The 21,866-nt window shown below is 41.3% G+C and overlaps 1 protein-coding gene across 1 annotated transcript; it reads left to right on the top strand.

Moving 5' to 3' along the window:
- Positions 1 to 1,481: 1,481 nt before the first annotated feature.
- On the top strand, positions 1,482 to 20,877 carry LOC125438466 (autoimmune regulator-like). The gene is made up of 11 exons (XM_048506905.1): positions 1,482 to 1,631; positions 4,758 to 4,932; positions 5,518 to 5,670; positions 5,978 to 6,079; positions 9,828 to 9,955; positions 11,327 to 11,418; positions 14,773 to 14,863; positions 15,244 to 15,405; positions 16,080 to 16,201; positions 20,058 to 20,139; positions 20,818 to 20,877. The coding sequence occupies exons 1-11, from the start codon at positions 1,482 to 1,484 to the stop codon at positions 20,875 to 20,877; spliced, it is 1,317 nt and encodes a 438-aa protein (XP_048362862.1).
- Positions 20,878 to 21,866: the final 989 nt, after the last annotated feature.

The raw sequence follows: 21,866 nt of genomic DNA, 5'->3' as shown, positions 1-21,866 counted from the left end.
AGAGGAAAAAGGGAACCCGGGGTGATGCACTAAAGGTAAAATTAAACCCAAGGTATTGTCGAAGGCTTTCACGGCCGGAATCACTTGGGTGCTGTGTGGTTTCCAGGCTGTATGGCCGTGTTCTAGCAGCATTCTCTCCTGACGTTTCGCCTGCATCTGTGGCTGGCATCTTCAGATGATCCTCTGAAGATGCCAGCATTGGCAAGTTCTCAACTCTGGCATGGGTGCAAGACCCAACAGAGTTGCACAGGGTGCCACGAGGACTAAGAATTTGCTGCCCATGGCCGACATGGTGTAATGGTTAAACTGTGGGACTAGGGATTTGCCAGACCCAGGTTCGAATTCGCATTCTGCCACGGAAGCCTATTGGGTGACTTATTGGGTCACATCATTCATAATCTGATAGCTTCCCTTTGTTAAACCCCCAGGTTGCTGCTATACATGGGCCCAGACCCATCATATTCTGATCTGGCTCCATCCATAACATTCAGGTTCTGCTTGCCTCTGGTCCACAAGTTTCTCCAAGCTCTGCTACTAACCTGCTATGTTCTGCCATAGCATCATTCCAAACTGATAGGCTTTGCCTGCCTTGGATCTGCCATTAAGCTCTTCTCAGGGGGTCTGTATTTTTCAATCAACTGCAATGATACAATGTAACAACACGCATGGGATTTATTTCTTGGTCACTGACAAGTTCATTAAGAATGCCCCTGCAGACATTATACCACTTTTTCTAATTTATACTAAGTTGTATTGAGGGTGTGGAACTCCACTGGAGCATTAAAATAAAACTACTACCTTGATAGAGTATAGAGTTTCTATCTTCTATTCATGTAAGGTAATATACAGAGAATGCATGTGGGGCAAGGTGGAGTGAAGCTCTCAGATCACAAATCAGCCAAATAGAGTTAATTGGATACAGTTTCAGCTTCCTATATTCACTAGAGTTTCATCACTGGAATTATATCAGTTATTTGATGAAGGGTTTTTTTGCCACTTTATAACCACCTACATACTCACCCTGCTCACCTTCGCATTATAAAGGATGCAAGGAAAGGCAGAAATCAGAATAACCAATGCTGCTATCGACGTGACAGGTGAGGTCAGTATTGCTGTTTGTTTGTAAGGGCATACAGTGGGGAAAACGGAAATCAAAACGGGAATTAGTTGTCACTGAAGAGGTGAAAACTACAAAATATAGAAAAAGAATAACATGCAAATATTTTTGATTTTTCATATTCTAACACTGGAGATATAGCTGAGTTGACAATAAGGATTACATTGATCCAGGATGGATTTTTTTACTTCAGAAGGGCGGTTTAGTCCACACAGCAGGTTCAATTGCAGAAAAATGCATGTTTTTTTCCTTGTACCTGCCATCAGAAAACCAGGATACCAAACATAATTATATGATTGTGATGCCTGCAAGTAAGAGTCAGCAGATGCCCCTAACTGTCCTGTGAATGTTGTTCTATGTCAGGATGTTCAGTTCTGATAGGCCTTTGGGAGAAGGGGACCTGCGGAAATTTCTGAAGTTGTACCGCACGGAAATTTCAATGGCAGTGGATGATGTCTTCCCATTGCTTCATGGACTTGTGGATCATGATGTTGTCACTGAAGAGATGTTCAAGGTGAGAAAACATGAAAAAAAGCATAGTTATGAAAATGAATATCACATTCACACAGCATGCAAGGCACAGCATGCAAACTCTATGCTGGGGATAATTAGGAAAGGAATTGATAATAAAACTACAAAGATTGTCATGCCCTTATATAAAGCTGTGGTGCGACCACACTTGGAGTACTGTGTTCAGTTCTGGTCACCACATCTCAAAAAGGATATCGAAGAGATAGAAAAAGTGCAGAGAAGGGCAACGAGGATGATTGAGGGATTGGAGCACCTTCCTTATGAGGAGAGGCTGCAGAGTTTGGGACTCTTTAGTTTGGAGAGGAGACGTCTGAGGGGGGATATGATTGAAGTCTATAAAATTATGCATGGGGTAGAAAGTGTTGACAGAGATAAATTTTTCTCTCTTTCTCACAATACTAGAACCAGGGGGCATACATTGAAAATGCTGGGGGTGGGACTAATAAAAGAAACACTTCTTCGCGAATGTGTGATTGGTGTTTGGAATATGTTGCCACAGGAGGCGGTGATGGCCACTAACCTGGATAGCTTTAAAAAGGGCTTGGACAGATTTATGGAGGAGAAGTCAATCTATGGCTACCAATCTTGATCCTCCTTGATCTGAAATTGCAAATGCCTTAGCAGACCAGGTGCTCGGAAGCAGCAGCAGCAGAAGGCCATTGCTTTCACATCCTGCATGTGAGCTCCCAAAGGCACCTGGTGGGCCACTGCGAGTAGCAGAGTGCTGGACTAGATGGACTCTGGTCTGATCCAGCAGGCTCTTTCTTATGTTCTTATGAGAGATTTGTATCCTATCCTGTTGATAAAAAATAGACAATAATTCTCTGGTAAATGGAAAGACAGAAAATGTCAGGTATTCCAATGTATTGTTAGTGTTTGTGAATCTATTTTGATTACTTTTTTCATTTTCAAATCACAGTGACTTTCGTCAGGACTTTCCATATGCCATATTATGCATGTATGTCCCTTTATCTGAGAAAAATTATAGAAAAAGAATTCTATCAGGAGTTGACTGACTGCACTGTTTCAACTGCATTTGGTCATGAATCTCAGCATACTCTGAGGAAGTCTGGTGTGTCAATTTGCACAAATCAGTGGTGCTTTCAGAAAATCCCCAAACATATCTTCAAAACTGTAGATCCACCCTGTGTTAAACTATGCACATATTATAGTGTCTTATATCAAGCCAGTGAATCATGTAATTCTATATTTTCTGTTTTACCAGGCATCACAGCAATGCTCTAGAATTATTTATTACTAGCGCGGTCCGGCCACGCGTTGCTGTGGCAATTGTCCTCCTCATCACAGTCCGCAACCCACACAGGTGGATCTGCTGCATAGCCTTTTGGGGTGGTCAAATGGAATCCCTCTTTCCTTTTTCAATTCACATTGTTATATGGTAGTGTCTTTTTTTTTTAGTATAAGGTAACCCTTTCCATTTCACAACGGAAGTGTCCAGAGTGCGAATCCTGCTGTCCATGAGGCTGGTTGACATGCACAGTCCTGGCTTGGGTAAGGCAGAACTGGGGCAAGGAGGCTATCCCAGTCAGGCAGCAGAGGTAGGGTGGTGAGGCGCTCAGATCAAGGCCAGCTCCCTGGGTTATTAAAGGGCCAGCTGAGCCAGTAGTGTTGGTTCGCCCCCGCCCCGTGGATTTTCTTAGAAGAAAAAGGCAAACTCCAGCTCCCTTTTAGTAAAAGAGAATATGGGTGAGGAAATGGGTAAGTAGTGGTTGGATGTGAGGGAAGGCAGAGTGAGGTGTGTGAGGATGAGCTGAATGTATATGAGAGTATGTGTGTTGTGTGGTAGCAGTGGGTGAGGCACAGAGAGTGAAAGTTACCTGTGTGTGGGGGGGAACCCCACCTGACGTCTCTCAAGGCAAAGTGTGTATGTGTTTCACTTCCACTCATATTACCTAACAGTATTACCTATTTACTGTTTTCACTGCTCATCTCTGGCCATCTCTGTGAATATTCTAAGCCCTCATCCCAACCCCTCAGGCCACAGACAGGCTGAATGAACATTCTAAGGGTGACAGTTAAACAGAGCCAGCTTCGTGGCCTGGTGAGCCAGGAAAAAGACATTTTACCTGGCTCAGGTATGGATTTTCAGCAAGTTGAAGGTCCGATTACCTGCCTGCAACAGGGAGGGATGTCATGTGAAAATTTGGGGGCGATCCGTCCAGCCGTTTCCGCGTTAGGGCATGACTAACAAAGTTACTGTTAGCTTTTTATATATATAGATTTATTTATTGAATTTTATTTGTATGCTTCACTTCTCCATTGCTTGTCCATTGTGGGTTCCAGCCTATAATAAAACCATACAATCAAGAATTTAAAACAGCAGTTAAAACAAGTTGGTGACTAACATCCAATATTAAGACAATTTCCCTGCATAATGAACAACAAAAGGAAAAAGGGGGACCAAGGCAGAAAAATAGCTTGCTGTTGGAATAATAACTGTTGCTATCCTGGTGGAATAGCTCTGTCTTACAGGCCTGCGGAACTGTATCAAATCCCTCAGGGCCAAGGTCTCATTACTCAGAGCATTCCAGCAGGTGACACCTGCTGCTTCAGGTCTTTTAACAGGAGATACCACAGGTGAAACCTGGGGGCTTCTTCAAGCAAAACAAGATACATTAGCACTGAACCACTGCCCCTTTTCTAGCGGCTGTACTGTACAGCAGATAACCTTTCACACATGCTGAACAATGCCTTTCAATACACTTTACACCTGGACTTTACTTTGAAACAGCAAAATCCATTTGCAAATGTTCATTAAAGTGGATTGAAAGCACATTATTCAGTATGTGTGAATGTGCTGACGTATGTCTTTCTTTTTATAAAGCAGCGGGTGGTTTTCTTTCTAGTTAAGGAATAATTGTGCTTCCAGTACTTCCAGTTGTAATTTTTTGTTATCTCTGTTTCAGGGTATTCTGCAGCTATGAAGTGCATGTTTCTATGTTAATGCCATTATGTTGAACTCTCACTGCAACTGTTAGATTTCCTTTCCTGTGGTTGATAATTAACACTGAAATATTTACTGAGTTCCTTAACAGAACAGATTGAGGATTAATTTTGACTTGGTCTTCCCCACCTCCCTTTCTTACAGGATACCATCCATCTGAAGGAGAAAGATGGCTGCCACAAGGCTTTTCATGCCATGCTGACATGGCTGCTATGTCAGGAGTCACGTTCTATCCTGGGCTTTTGGAGGGTACTCTTCAAGGATTATAACCTGGAAAGATATTCCAAACTCCAGTCCATTCGAAGCAGCTTTCCCAGAGGTATCAATTAAGATCATCCTAGCCTGGAAGAATCTGACGTTACCCTGTAGTTGAATTATATTTGAGGAGCGGAAGATGTATTCTCCTCCACTTTAGAATTTGTAAATTATTAGTTGATCTTCATACAAACATCTCCCCCACACCCCCGAAAGTCCATACTCACAGCAAACTTCCTTGCAGTACTATCTTAAGGAGAGTTACACTCTTCTGAAGCCAATGACTTTAGAATGCTGTAACTTTGTATAGGATGGCACAGTGAATGGACAGCATGAGGGATACTTTCTCTGGTTCAAAATAGCTGCTAGGGACTGCTAGGGATATTTACAGTGGTCAACTGGCCATGGAAAATATGTCCTGTCCTGTTTCTTTAATTGAGGTTTAATGTGTGGAAATGTGCAGTTGTATCTTTTTATGGCATGGAGGTAAATAACATCACAAGATATTTGCTGCAGACCAAATTGATTAATAGGTAGAGAGAGCTGTGTAAAAGTAATCTACCCATATCTGACACTGCTGATTTTTACCCATTTCACCTAGTAATTTTTAATTGGGGAATATTTGTCTTTTTATTGTCTTTCCCTTCAGATATGGATCTTGGCAAGAACCGCAGGGCAAGGAAACTCCCAGCCAGCCCTAAGATCCTGGCTCAGCACAAGTCTCAAGGAAAACGAAAGGCAACAGAGGAAAAAGACCCTTCATGCCACCCTCAGCCTCTAGTGAAAGGCGACCCACACCTTGGTATAAAACTATTTGCTGGGGTTAGAATTTAGCAGAAACATGCAATAGATAACATGTAAATAAAACCTCTAAACACACATATACCAAGTTCAAATTATGTCAAAGAAGCCCCAAAGGAAGAATCCCTAAGAGGTCAGCATAATGTGTTTTCTTTCTTTGTATGTAACATTAATGTTAAATGCAGCCTGATTTGGGAGTGCTGTTCAGTTTATTTTCATGTGCGTTTCAGTGCAAATGATTTATGAGCTTCTGACCAAAGTCCCTTTGTTAGCTTAGGATGCACGACTGCTGTGCATCTTGCTTTCAGAATGTTGTAACCTGTACTGTGGATCAACAGGGACTCTACCCAAGGCAAAAACAGCAAAGAAAGCAGAGAATACTGAAATTCAGCGCTGTCTTCTTCCTAATGGTAAGCACTTCACTTTGCCATGCCCATGTTGATTCCATTAATATTTGAAGTGCTGTCTCTTACTCCTTTCCTCATGGTTCAAAACTTCTCACAATAGACCATTTCTTATACGATCTATTTGTGGCAGTTCTCGGTGTGCAAAACACTTTTGCAGTTCTAATCCCTTTAAGGCCTCTACAAGGCCTCTACAAGATTCAGAAGTAAGTATTGTCTCATGACTACATAGGAACATCCAGGGATGCTCAGCCCTGCCACATCCAATCCCAGTATGTTGCTTATGGCACTAAAATAGCCCCCAAGACAACTTGAGTTGAACAAGTCCAAGTTACTGCTTAGAACTTACGTTCCATGATTCAGTTCCATCCTGTCTCACAAATCAGGAGGACCTTTCCTCTTGAAATTCCATTAACCTTTTTACCAGACAGAACGAACAGGGGTGGGTAGCTTGAAGAAAAGGCAGAGAGCATGGGTATGCCACTTTGGTCAACACACAACTAATATTAACATGAATAGTGAACATGGTTTGGGGTGCTTACACACCTGCTTCTAAACATTGGTTAAATTTGGATGGCATTTTTTTTTGCCTTCTAATAGGCAGTGAAGTTTGAATGCAACAGTTGCAGTGTCTGAGGGGATACCATTTCAAATTCTCAGTCTTTTTCATTGTAGACACTGTGCGCAAGTTGTGCATTATCTGCTGCATTGCAGAGAGTTTTAGAGTTGGTGAGCACTGTGTCCTAGTTGTATTTGCTGACTTTACTCTGGAGACAATGAAATATGAGAAGGGGACTTGGCTAAATCTTCCTTGTGGTATAGAATGAAAGTTATAGTCATCATCATATCCAGCATGGGAGAATAGTGAACTACAATTTGCTGTTTTGGTCCTCAAATTTCATTTTTTCTTTAGCTTTAATATTATGTGTCCTCTGATATTTATGACTGTTTTTGAAACAACAGGCCTTCACATTGTATCTGCTTCAGCTCTGAAGGCTATCCTTTTGACACTCAGTAAAAAAACAGTGGGAATGTAAAATGAATTTTCTCAACAGGTTTTTGAGTCAGGCATGTATTCACTTATTCTCATGCTGGTCCTGACCTTGATGGCCCAGGCAAGCAGAGGGGGAAAGCGCCCGGTGCGCTGGTGCATCTTCCGCCCCCGTCCCACCCCAGAATGCCCCTGCCACTCCCCCACAGGGGTGCGCACCCAGTGCATCGCGCACTCCCCTGCCCCCTTGGGCAACTCTGCAGGCAAGTCCAATCTTGTCAGATCTTTGAGGGTAAGCAGAGTCAGTCCTGGTTAGTTCTTGGTTGGGAGACCACCAAGGAATATCAGGGTTGCTATTCAGAATATCAGGGTTGCTAAGCAGTGACAAATCACCTCTGAAAATTTCTTGCCTTGAATACCCTAAAGCCATGGTGGCAAACCTTTGGCACTCCAGATGTTATGGACTACAATTCCCATCAGCCCCTTCCAGCATGGCCAATTGGCCATGCTGGAAGGGGCTGATGGGAATTGTAGTCCATAACATCTGGAGTGCCAAAGGTTCGCCACCACTGCCCTAAAGGGTTGTCGTACGTTGGCTGTGACTTGATGGCACACATTCCATGCTGAGAATTAACCAGTTCAAGGATAGCAGTGACTTTGGAAGTGCTACAGGAATAGAACTGTGTTATACAGTGAAATATGGTGATTTTCAAACCAGTGAGATGGAACAATCAAGTAAAATATGTTATGTTCCATACAGGACTATGGTGCTGTACCGTGTGCTTTTATTTTTGTCTTGTTTCAAGAACTCCATTGAACGCTCATCTTGTCCAGCAATCTGCTGAAAGTACAGGCCAGACAATTGCCCCTCAGCAGAAAATGATAGTGGTAACCACTCATGGCCATTAGCAGGAGTAAGTCTTGGGTGGTTAGCAGTTTTTAATAGAATAATTATATCTTTGAGTAATGGAAATTTTTAGAGCTGCCAATGCTGGGACACTTTCCTCTGCATGCAAGAATACTTGAGCAATGTTTTCATGATGAAAATATATTTGTTTAAAAGTGTATCAAATGAAGAAAAATATGATGATGTGCTAGAAAATGTAGGCAATGCTCTTGCAAAATTAATGCTGGTTAATGCATCTTACAAAGTTGAGCCACACCAGTTTTCCTTCTCCAGTGACTCCTCTCGCCAGTGACTCCTTGCAGTGTTTACTGGAATATTGTAACTGGTGCATTCAGGAAAGATGGATAGTCAAAAGCAGTTAGCTGTGGTAGCTGCAGTAGGTCATTTGCAGCCTGATTCTAAGTATGTTCAGTTAGAGCTGTGGGTCGCGACCTCTTTGGGGGTCGAACGACCCTTTCACAGGGGTCGCCTAAGACTCTCTGCATCAGTGTTCATCTGTAAAATGGATAAATGTTAGGGTTGGGGGTCACCACAACACGAGGAACTGTATTAAAGGGTCGCAGCATTAGGAAGGTTGAGAACCACTGAGTTAGGGGGAACTGCTATGTATGTTATTGTTGTTTAATTTTAATTTTATGTTTTTATTTTATGTTGCTCAAACCATGTAGAAAGCGAATGTCTTTAGATTGTTTTGTCACTGTCTAATTCCAACTGAGGTTAGTTCACAGATAGAAGACTGGGGTGAGATGTCATCTAATAGCAGGTAGTTGAACCCAAGAGTCCCAAAATCCAGCATTCTGTTGACTTTACAAAACAGGGTCTGACAGTCTACAAAAAGCCTGAATTTTGTTCCTTTTTCCTGTGCTTTAGAGGACCTAACAAATCACCATTTAAAAAAATTTTCAGGAGACAGAGGAAGAAAAATATTTTTCGTACGTGGTTATGCAATACATTGTGTCAAGGAATAATTGGCTCAATGTTTCAATGATAGATCAAATGTCTCAGTTCAAACTATATTAAAATATGTGTAAGGAAACTTACATTTGGTATCATGTTTTAATTTATTGTTTGCCATTGGCTGATAAGCCAGAATCAGAAAGCATGATTTAAAGTGGACTTGCGAAGGATGGAGTCATCCTAGAACAGTGGTGGCGAACCTATGGCACGGGTGCCAGAGGTGACACTCAGAGCCCTTTCTGTGGGCACACGTGCACAGAGTTCGTCATTTGAGAGGCGGAAAATCACCCCCCCACACACACACACCCCTAGGCTGGCCTGGGCATGATCCTTTACCTGGGAGTAAGCTCGGTTGCTGGCAATGGGGCTTGCATCTGAGTAAACCCTCCTAGGGTCGTGATTTACCCATTCAAAGCATTGCACGGTTGCTTCACCAAGCTTACTCCTGAGTAACGCACACCTCGGAGCCAACCATTTTTCTAAATTAAAACCTCAGTACTCAAGTTAAATTGTTGTGTTGGCACTTTGCAATAAATAAGTGGGGTTTGGGTTGCAATTTGGGCACTCTGTCTTGAAAAGGTTCGCCATCTCTGTCCTAGAATGAACAAACCATAACTACACCAAAAGCTTTGTCTTCTGGGGCCTTTGCAACTTAAAGATAAGAGTTAACATATTAGTTTGAGTGCCTATAGAGAAATAATGGCATCACAGTTTGAAGCTATGTCTTACCTATTGCACATTTGGACAGTCAAACCATGGTTTGAGGCCTATCCTACAATTAGTACAAACCACAGTTTGGATTGATGTCTGAATTGGGCCAATGACATGTTCCCTGTTAGAACGAGGTTAACTGATTTCAGCACTGAAGATGTAAATTTAGTGTAATCTTTCTTTTCCAGGAGATATTAAGAAATGTATCAAAGTTGGTGGTGAGTTTTACAGCAAACTGGAGGAGCCTGGAGAGAGGAACAGAGCTCAAGAACAAAAGCCCAGTGTGAAAGCCAAGGAATCCCAAGCCCCTGAACATGTATGTACTATACTATGTTGCTACCTCCTTCAGACTTTCTCAAGTCAGTGGAGGCAGGTTTGGGTGCTGCAGTGGCTGGCCACCAAAGTAAGTCCCTCTGTGCCAGAAGCCATGCCACTTTGCACAGTGCTGGTGGCGCAAGCACTGGCGCAACCTTTCCCTCACTTCCAATGCAGCTTTGACCTCCTGTCCTTTGAATTGCTCATTAATGTCAGCTGGGCATGCTATTGGAGAAACAGGGCTAGCATTATTGTCTAATGTGAGTCTTTTTGGCTATATCAACTTACTGGGGCCAGAAGCATCTGCTATACACACCTATATTTCCCTAATATCTTTAATGTTATTTCTTTGTTGGAATCAAACTGTTGTAAGTTGCTTAGGCCAAAACGTGGGATATAAATATGATTAAAATATATCTGCCATGAGTAGGTGCTGCTGTTTATCGTCATGTGTATATCACCTGTTTAACTTTGCAGTTAGTTCCTCATGCCAGTGTTTCATGCCTTGAAACCCACAAAACACGCAAACAGAGTTGTCAGAAAGAGCTGTTTCCACAAGTCCAGAAGTTGTGTGCATCAGCCTTTAGGACTGCACTCAGTGGCCCTGAACCCTTTTCATTTGGCCTTCCGAGTTCACAACTCAACTTGGTTAATATCGGGGGGGGGGGGGGGCTAGGGTTTGCATACTTGTGCATTACTTTTTCTCATTCTTCCATAAAGAGTAACAATTAAAATTCTGTCACTGAACCTATAACCTTATTATCTGGATTTAATGTGCCTCTCACAAAGTCCTGGAGATGCCTGTTTCTTCCCCTATAATCAAAACTGCTGTTGAAAGACCAACAGAAAATACAATGTTAATTGAGGGTTTTCTTTTTTCAAATATTTTTATTAACATAAAATAATTTCATTTACATCAGATCAAAGAAAATATATTATTCCAAGAACATGCAAGTAAAGTACATCTCCTCATGAATTTATCTATAAACATACATCTTTCTATTGCTGTGCTGCAAGTTTACTTTGAAGAAACAATTTTCCTTCCTCCACCATTATGCCAGATGTTGGGAAAAGGGGGGGGAGGGTGAGCCTGGGAAGAGCAGTATGTTGATTTCTTTGTCAAGGTGCAAAAATATTGCAAGCCTGCATTGTGTCTTAAGTGGCCCATAGACAACATGCTCACTTGTACATCCTAACACTCAGGGCTGAAGCAAGGGGAAACTACGCCCGGGACAAGCGTGCGCCCTGCACCCCTGCCGCACCCTCGCCCGCTCCTGGAATGCCCCCGCACTGGTGCACGCCTGGTGCGTCGCCCCCTTCTCCCCCATTCCCTTGGCGCTACGCCATTGCTAACACTTCTCTTTGTCTTCAGAAGGAAGAACTGGAAGTAAGTTTACAGGGCAAGTGTCCGACCATCTCTTTCTATACTGTTGATCCAGCCTTCCAGCAGGTAATGGGCATACGGTAATAATTTTTTTTCTTCTACATTAGGATAATGTCTATTCCATCCCCTGTTTATGTTCTTCACATTTACTTTTGTTTTACCTCTTTACTGCTCTTTGTACAATTCATGTTCTTGTGAACACCTGAAGCTGACTTATACCAAGTCAGTCTGTTGGTCTTTTTGAAGCCAATACTGTCTACTCTGATTAACAGCAGCTCTGAAGAGCCTCAGGAAGAGGTGTTTTATATCCCCTATTCCTGATTTTAGCAGATGATGCTGCGGATTGAACCTGAGAACTTTAGTATGCAATGCAAGTGGTCTATATGTTCAATCTATCCAGGCCAGCCCATACAGGCTTTGCCCTCTTTGGACTGTGCAATATTCTAGCAGTCAATTGTTTTTAGTAATATAGGCAGTTAAAGAACTTTAAATACTTCCACTACTTTTTATTTTATCACTGTTATATCCAATCCTTTTTCCAAGGGGTTTTCTCATTTTATCTCATAACACTCCTGGTGAGGTAGGTTAGGATGAGATCATGCCTGAACCATCTGAAGCCAACATGGATGCCATAGAGAGTTTTTTGGTCTAAAAACTGCCTTTTCCCCATACAGTGGCTCAGAAGTCCACTGTGAAATTCTCCCATGAAGACCATAGCTTAGGGGCACATTTGAGAACCACTCCTGTGCTTACTGATATTTTGTCCAGCTCACGAACTTTCATTACTTCACCCAAGTCCACTATAAAGGTGAGGTTAGTTTGTTGTGCCCTGACAGTTCTACCTGACTTGGGAAGTCCCAGGTTTCCTGGGCTGTCCACCTGGATTTGTGCCAGAGTCTCTGAAGGGACTGGGTTTGGTCAGGATAAACATTTTTCCTTAGCAGATCTTGTCCTCCTTGTGCCAAGGTGGAATTCCCCAAAGATTTTAAAATTAAATCAACTGCATAGAACACCTTTGCTGTAGCTTACATCCAAGTCATTACCCACTGCCTTATCCAGCTCAGTTCTTTGTATTCATTTTCACTTCTGGCCAAATTAGTGATGCTTGCAAAGGCTCTGCTTCCAACCACTTTCTACACCACCTCAAAGTTGTCAGAGTCTATGCTGGTGAAGGAACTTCAGAGTAGAAGAAGTACCCGTTTCATATAGGAAATAGTACGTCATTATAGTGCTTAACTGTTGTTACAGAGATGATCAAAGTTCTTAAGGCAAAGAGTTTAAGAATTCCTATGTCTGTTATCAACATACCACCTTTGCTAGCACATTCAGAAAGATCCGTTCTTTGAAACTGGGATCGCTGTTTACATCAGCATTTCCAACCTATGTTGTCCACATATGCATGTCATGCTTTTGCCAACTCCCAGAAACTGAATAGGAAAGGGCACCTCAGAGGAGCAAAATGAAATAATCAAGACCCTCACATACAGGTGTGGACAGTCTCCCCTGTGAAAATTCCAGGTGTGGACCAATTACAGGCTATAGTATACGCTGGACTCAAGAGGAATTGATGCTTCTCATAAAGGTGTACACTGTGGCGGCATCCCAGTCTATCTTGAATCCTGCTGAATCTGGGCATTCAGATACATATCCATTGCCCCAGTCTTCAGCTAGCCACAGTACAGTTTCTCCTGAGCCCTCAGAACCATCTTCTATTTTTCAAGAAGCAAGACACTGATTAGACCAAGTTAAAATCAATCTTAGTAGACAGGGTGCTTCCTTGCAACATAGGCCTCACCTTTTTCCAAGTACTGCCCCATGTGAGAATTCTTGACTTAAGTATTGCTATGATTGGGCTCCATTAATGCACCAAGAAGGCTAGTGCTCCTGGAAAAACCCAAGACCTTCAACAACTGTCTGAACATTGCTGGTCAGTATCTTTCTTGCCTAGCTCTTTGATGCAAGTACACTGGACAGATTATTGGACAGCTCCCATTCTTTTTCCACAGTCTTGACTTAGAACTTTGCTTGAATGTTTTACTGCACTTTTTGGCATGCTGGACAGTTCCTCTGCCCTGTATGGAGGCCAGGAGCCTGATCATCGCAGCCTCAGTGTTGCTGGCAACAGGATACTGAGAAGCACACTGGTCCAGGCACTGACTTCAGCAGACTGGGCAGTCAGCATACAATTTTCTGAGCTGACTATAATGTTGATGCAGGGAGAAAAGTACTGGCTTTTCTCCATCTTGGAATTTAATTTCTTGGATGCTCTACACTGTGACTTTAGAAACCACTTTATCCTTTTGAATTTTCTCAGCATGGCATAGAGAGCAGGGAAATGGTTTTTCTTAGCTATAAGTGTCTTCTGAGTCATATTTTTATCACCATATTGGATCTTAATAATAAGTTCCAGGTACAGAAACACTTATACAGTGTCAGGGTGATGAAAAGTATCCATAGCAGTAGGATGGGCTTCGATATATGGCAGGATGACATAAAGTGCAACAGCCTGTATAGTGAAGAGTTTAAACTGTTCAACTAAGAATTTGGGTATAAGTTTCTACTCAGACATGAAGCTTAGAAGCTGACATCCAGTCACTTTCTCTTGGTCTAAACTACATCACAGGGTTATTGTGAGCACAAAACAGAAGAGGGAGGAACTGGGTTCACCACCCTGAGCTCTTTGGAGGAAGGGTGGGATAAAAATATGATAGATAAGGGGAAATGATGGTCTGGTTTGGTGGGTGAAAGCATTATGGGTACTATTACTGAGCTGTATGCAGAGGAACTAGCTGATAACAGTTTTCTCTTTGCCCTGATCCCGTTGTAACTTGTGGGGCTAGAAGAATGATGATGAATGTGCTGTCTGCAGAGATGGTGGGGAGCTGATTTGCTGTGATGGATGCCCCAAAGCCTTTCATCTGGCCTGCCTTCTGCCACCACTGACAGAAATTCCCAGGTAACCGCACTGAATATTTAAGCTACAGCAAACCTTTATGCATTCCCCTGGAATCAAGCACAGGTCTTCAGAGTGTGTTCTTTCCTTCTGGGAAAAGTATTTTTTGGGTAGTCACTACACTATTTCCTTAGCAGACTGCAGGAATTATATAATGTGTTCCTACTGACATCATTGATATGCCTAAAGCTATTGTTAGTGTAAAACCTAGTAAACATGGGATCTGCCTTCCCATTTTCCACCCAAAGTAAGTCTCCTATATCTCATATACAGCACTCTGGTGGTACTGCAGCCTTTGTGTTGCAAGTCCTTATTAAATATGTATCTACTAGCAGTTGCAACAGGTCTGAAACTGGTGGGAGATGCACAGAAATGCCATTTGCAAAAAGGGAAATTTCTGTTTACATTTATTTAACCTTTTCATTGTTTTCCTTGTGATTCATGATCACATTTCTGTCTTTTCACTTTGGGATACCGGCAGTGGAACATGGAGGTGTAACTCCTGCTGTCCAGGGAAGGTGAAACAGGACATGCACACTGAAGAAGACAGCAGCAGACAGCAACTCTCTCTGGTATAACTCTGATCCATAATTTTCCAGTTCCTGCCAACTCCATATCTCTTTATGCTGCTTTTCTGTGTAGAGCACTATTATACATGAAGCAGCCCTGATGGGTTGCCCTTATTTCCATGGCTTTTTGTAACCACAGGCAGTGCTCCTCATGCTCCTTTATCACAGCCCAGTTTGAATTTTTGTTCAATTATGCCCCAGACTTTTGAAACACAGTCATCCTCAACTTGAATGTAGTTGTACCATCCTTCTCAATTCATTTCAAGATTTATACAGGGTAGTGGGACAGTTGAAATTCGTACAAAATTCCCCACTGCCTTCCTATGGTTGCCTTTATTGCTATAGAATTATAGACTGACGTGATATTTTTCATTTGCGCATAGGATACTCTTATTCTGTATGGCCAGAAGACAACTGAAGATCGGAAGAGAGTTCTCTTGAAAGATCCTGCTGGGGGTCCCTACAGGCAGCCTCTGCCTCCTGCATCCTCAGTGTCTGTGGCAGTACTACCATCAGTACAGAGTGTGGGAGCAGAGACCCAGCTGGTCTGTAGCTCACTTTGTTGTGGAACTTTTCACTTGTTTCAATTATCTTTGACAATTTCCAATGCTTTGTGTAAGAACAAGAGACTGTCAAAGTATTTTGTTGCTGTAGTGGTACTTTCCTCCTTCTCTTTTCTAGAAGGCTTTTGTGACACATTAAAGATTAAAAGGGTTATGGCAGAGTTCTGGAAAAAACTGCGGAAAGGTTGTTTGAGATACGCAAAACATGTCTCATCTATCATTTAATGCACAATAACTCCACTGGTATCTCCAAGAACTTGGGCAATAAAATAGCTGGTTCTTGTTCACCTTGGTTTGCATTTAAATTGCAGTTTAGCTGTGCTGACTGTATTAAGCTTAATTTCCTGTTCAACTTCTGTAATAAGAATAGCAAGATTCAAGTCTTAGCAGCACCTTAAAGAACAAAATTCCCAGGGCATTAATTTTCAAAAATCAAAGTTACCTTTATAAGAATCTTCCTCTTCCACTACAAACCAATGTGGCTATTCACCTAAAGCTGTCCTGGTTAGAAATTACAGATATAGAGTTAGAAATTACAGATATAGAGTGGCAACAAAGCATCAAGTGAAAAAGACGATTCCCATGCAGCAGCCAGCTGGAAAGACAGTTGTGAAGAGAGATGCTACAAACTGACTCCTCATTTGTTTGTTTTGCAGAAACTGACCATTGGCGAAAAATGTGGGGTGTGCAGGAAAGGAGGCGACATGATCTGCTGCAGCAAATGCTTCAGGTCTTTCCACTGGCACTGCCATTTTCCAGCCCATGCAGATCAAATCAGGTGCAGATTACCTTCAACCGCAAACCTATTACTGCTTTTCTGAATCTCCTGGCTCCTAGTCCAGATATTATGCTGTAACTAGGTTGTGCTTCGATTCAAAACAGAGTTGCACCTTTCTGAGCCAACTGACTTCAGTGGACTTGCAAGGATGCAACTCTGCTTAGCATTCCACTGTTAGTGACTATAACGACCATCATCAGCCTTGCTTTACCTCAGATTCAGTTTCTTACACAGATGAAAATGGCACTTGACGTTTCTTGGGTAGATTTTATTTAAATAAGAAAATGAAAGATGAGGGAAAATCAGGATTTGGAAATTCTTGAGGTAAAATGATCCAGTACACGCATAGTACAGAGTTCAATAATACAAGCTCATGAAAAGTTTTGGAACTGTTGACAGAATTATTTAGGATAACTAAATTGTAAGGTTTTCAAACCTGCGTTTTTTTCCAAAATACTCTACTGTAAGTTCAGGAAGTGTTCCCTGACTCCCTCAGGTTTCACAAGAGGCTGGTACCCTCCTTTCAGTACTCTAACCCCTTGTCTAGGAACTCTCTTTCTAGTCCCTAGTTCTCAACTGACCTTTTAGAAACTTTAAAGGGCAGTACTTTAACTAAACCAGTCCAGGGACCTCCGTTCACATCAGAGTTCTATCCCTGCTAACTGGATAGCAACTGTTTCAACCAAAAGCCTTCAGTTCAGTTTAATTAAAAAACCTCTAGTTGATAGACTTTCCCTCTCAGCACTTCTGATATTAACCAGTTTCTTGCGTGGAGCAGCCTGTCACTCAAAGCTCTCTGTTGCTTAAGAAAAATTGCCCAAGCCCTGTCTGCACAGCCATCCAAACAGTACAGCCATCCAAACAGTGACTTATTGCTAAAGTGGAAATGACAAAAAAATATGGTGCCACATCATGCACTGCGAATGTATGATAAATGTCTGCTGCGGTACTTGCAGAAGAATATACAATAACAAGAAATAAGTATAGTTCAAAGCTTGCAATGTCTACAGAATATCAAACCACTCCAAATTGCAAAGGCGGGAATCCATATGTAGTCCTGTTTCAAGGGATTCTTCTTTATAGAAATAAGTCAACAGATATGTTTGTTTGACCTTTTATGAGGATGAATGTATTCATTATAATAACTAACAAAGGTCATTAAAGATAAAAATTGTTTCTGATTTTTTTCAAATAATGAAATCTCTACAGAGTTTTATTGAGCACAGCTGCAGTTTAAAGCATTTCTTTGTCATTTGCTAACTCTTTAATGTTAAAACAAAATGAAAAGTTCCTTGTTTACATGCAGGCTGAAGGGAGTTTCAAAAATTCACTAAACTGAAGTTTCAAAGAGCCTCACCTGTCTTTTATAGAGACAGGAGACAACAAATGTCACTGAAACATATTCTGGCATCTCTGAAGCATAGTGAAATGTATATTATGTTCTATAGTCACAATTAAAACTTATACTAAAACATTAACGTTCATTAAATGTTAAAACATAATACCTGCATAATACCCAGCATGGAAATTTCCATCAGTAGCTGGTAAAATAAGACTCTCACTTCACACTGGAAAGTGTAAAATGAATGAACAATAGACTTAAGTCTTACCCACTATCAAGCCTCAGTTTCAGTATGGATTTAAAATGTTTTTATGAACCATTTAAGTTAACTAGATTCCTAGATGAGAAATATAGCACAATACCAACTTTACAATAGTTTTTTCCCCTTATGCAACCTTGATTTTCTGTATGTATAATTTTGTCTGTATGCATTGATTGGTAGCAGCCCTTTTTTCTTTGAAAAAATACACACACAAACACACCTTTCAGTGGATTGGCCCCTGTGAATTAATATGTATCCCATTACAGTCTAATTCAGTAAGCCTATTTGCATAGTTTTGCATAGTTGCATAGTGGGTTATGTCAATTATTACATCTCCCAGTTTGTTATCATGTCTCATTCTCCCTTTATATTCTGTAACAAGAGGTGCTTTTACAGCTATGGTTTGAAGGAGAGGGCCATGTTCCTCTATGAGTTTTGACAGAGTGGATACTCAGATCCACATGTATTAAGCCACAGGGGCATATGCTAACTTATTGACATGTTCAGTATTACAATTAAAGAAGTGGTACAACCCAGACTTGCAGTGGTCCTCTCGATGTTTGCTACACTTTATCTCACAAGAAAGAGAAACAGACAGAACATCCTCCACATTAATCAGGACTTAAGCCCTGTTCTCTTTTTCTTGTCATATGATTGAGCTCAGAATGAATGAAAGCTTCCCTAAAATTTTTAATTCTCAGTTCAATAAAGGAGAAGTAATTACAGCCAGGTGTATGTTTAACCATATGCCAGTATTTATGTAGTATTCTTTGGCCAGAATAAGACAAATGTGAATATTGAAAAGCACAGGAAATGTGATTCGTAACCGGTTTAGTTTAATCTAGAAGAAATTTACAACTGGGTATTTGTTCAGCTGTAATATTAGTGTCCTGAACACTACATGGATAAATGCTATCTAACAGTTGTTTACCTAATCTCCTTGAGTGTGATAATCATGTAGTATTGAGGAATTCCTGTTAAGCCTCAGATACTGGGCCTATGGATGATTGTTGTGTAATCTAGCAGAGTGAAAAGAAGTCTAATGTAACAAAGAAGAGCATCCTTTTCATATTAACATATAAATTCAAATAGGGACAGGTACTGCAAGAACAAAGTACCAGAAAGCAGAGCAGTTGGATGTAACTGTTGCTCTTTGGACCTGTTCTACTCACCTACAGAATGGACTTGCAGATTCAGCATGGGAGCTACACATTTATTTTTGGTTTGGGGATGTCAGGTGTTTTGAATACTTTCACCTTTGTCTGGAACCGCCCAAGTACCACCTGATTTAGTGTGCTAGTATTTTGCTTCAGCAACAAGGGTGTTTACAAAACTACAAAACTCATAGTTTTTACCATATGTATGTTAGATTAGATATAACAGGTTGCCTTGTATCCTCTTCTGGCCTTTATCAAGCTGTTTCACCTGACAAGAAGCTGGCCATGTTTGCACAATCATTTTAATACCTCACAAAGCTGATGTCTGATCATTCCATAATGTAGCTGTTCAGTGCACCCAAGACTAATTTTCAACCACATCACACAGTCTTAGTATTACCATGTAGCTTGTCTGCCCATCTTAAACCTGGTTGTTGCCAACAGAAGGTGATGATATTGTCTGGGCCATACTAGTTGAGACTGGAGCAAGGGCTTGGATCAGTGTTTTGGCACAGGAGGAAAATAACCGCGAATACAAAACTAAGCATCAGACAGAAAGGTTCTATCTTAGCTTTCACCCTAACTTCTGTTTTTTATGAGGAGAGGATTTTTTTTTTGCAGAGTATGGCAAAGCATTCAGGGACAGACTATTAAGTTGAAATGGACCTGGAGCAAGCCATGTTGACCAGTTCATCTGCAGCACTATAAGAAAGAGTTGCAGGGCCACTCAGTTCAGCCGTGCCAACAGTGCATATTAGCCTGTCTATTGCTTCCCATCCCACAAACTGGTGATTGTACAGGAGAAGACAATTGATGGGCTGAAACTGATTATCATTTTCCCTGGAAGATTGAAGCCATGTGGCTCCTGATGATCTGGCAGAGCTATTGAGGGTTGGCTGTGCTTGCTCCTGGCCACCAATGACCCTCTAGGGTAGCAGCTCACCAGGAAATTTTTGTTTATGTTAAATGGCTGGTCCATCCATGGAGGTATTCCATGATGTGAGCCCCCATTGATTCAGCAAAAGCACAGTACATCTGCTGTTTTTTTAGCATTAGGCCTCTAACTTTAAGATCTTAATTATTCTTCTCTTCCAGTGGAATCTTGATCTGCAAGTCGTGCTCTGGCAGCCATGCTACTATCACCATGGAGGGAGGGCCAGCACTAAGAGCAATAAAGGTGAGTATTTTCAAATCTTTTTAGCCTTTTGGATAATGATGAAAGCAACAGAGAGAACTTGCTGGGAAAGAACTGCACCTTCACTGGCACATCTAAAGATGATACCGTTTATTTCTCTCTCAGATAAAGATGTTAGCACAGTCAGTTAAGGTGCAGGGGGTGAGATAACTGTATGCTTCCACATTAGAACATAGTTCCGAATGAATATAAGAATTTGGGAATTATCATGCTAGGACCCAGGCGAAGCATTCTGCAACAAAGAAGGTCCAGCATGTTGAGTTCTGTGACAGAGAAATATACTATCTCCTAACATCTTTTTTGTGAGACATAGTGTACATGGTTTCTTGTTGGAAGATATCTAGGAACCTGAATGAGAAAACCTTGTTGTATTACAGCAGTTCTCCATTTTGCAAATGGTGAAACTTGGCAGTTTCCAAGTTTTATTTTTTTTCACATTTCATAAATATCTTATTAAATACTTTATTTTCTGTTAAATAAACCTGTGTTCATCTCCATCTGTGCCTTGTCTGTCAATTCAGACACCTAAGAAAATGTGATCTCTATTTACCTCCAGATAAGTACAGCCTTGGTCTGGCAGGTTTCCAAGTAAGGGACTTCTAGGAAGCATATAGCTTAAATGCTACTAATCTTTGATTTAAAGCTTGTGTCCCCCTGCAGCAGGAAGGGGAAGTGACAAAATATGGTTCTATTAGTGAGGATTCGCTGACTATACCATGAATCCCTTGATTGTGTTGCCCAGCATTTATATGTTAGATTGATTAAATTACCAAGATTTTATTTTGAATCATAGGTGGTGGAAGAACCTGCTCGGGCTGAACCAGTTCTGAATAAAGATGAGCTGGACTCTCTGTTAGGGGAGGTAATGCACACTATCTTTTTGTGCTTTTACTTACCTGTTTTCATCAGTCTCTCCTGATATTACTTTGCCAATAATTGCATCACTTGGCATCCTGGTTGTTGTAAAGGGAGCAACTTCCCATTTCATTTAGCAGAATTATTATTATTATTTTCTTGAATTTGTAGACCGCCCCATCCCCGAGGATGGGGCGGTCTAACAACTGCAGGTTGTTAGAAAAGATGCCCAATCAAAGTCACATGATTTGTGAAATTATCTGTAGACACAGTCAGCAAACTCAGCTCTTCAAAGCACAAGAATGACTCTAGCAGTATGGCCTATAGTCTGTCCTGTTTGATAAGCTGCTTTTGGATTTAAACATTTATTAATGAAAACAGAGCAAGGCAAGTAAATTAGTCAGAAGCAAAACACAAGGAGGGGGTAGCCACTCCCCAATATAAACTTGCCAAAAACTCAAGGAAGTATTGTGTAAGAATGCTCTATTTGTAGTACTCAGTACTTAATACCCATACACATATAATACAATCTTCAGCAACATATAATACAATAATCAGCAATTCTTACACATTCTTACACAATACTTCCTTGAGTTTTTGGCAAGTTTATATTGGGGAGTGGCTACCCCCTCCTTGTGTTTTGCTTTAAACATTTATTACCAGCTAGACGGACAAAGTATCTCTGTTTTTTATTATCTTCCAGAATACCTTTGATGGGATCCTGCATTGGGCATTCCAGAGCATGTCTCGCCCAGCACCAGACACCCAAGGATTTTTTCCCTAGAATTTTGGATATGGCACTATTTTGTTCTAACATCAGGCTTGTCTTCATCTGTCTGTGGCAGAAATTTTGG

Source organism: Sphaerodactylus townsendi, linkage group LG08, assembly GCF_021028975.2.
Source record: "Sphaerodactylus townsendi isolate TG3544 linkage group LG08, MPM_Stown_v2.3, whole genome shotgun sequence".
Lineage (NCBI taxonomy): Eukaryota > Metazoa > Chordata > Lepidosauria > Squamata > Sphaerodactylidae > Sphaerodactylus > Sphaerodactylus townsendi.
Note: the sequence above shows the minus strand (reverse complement) of the source record. Positions and strands in the feature narration are given on the sequence as shown.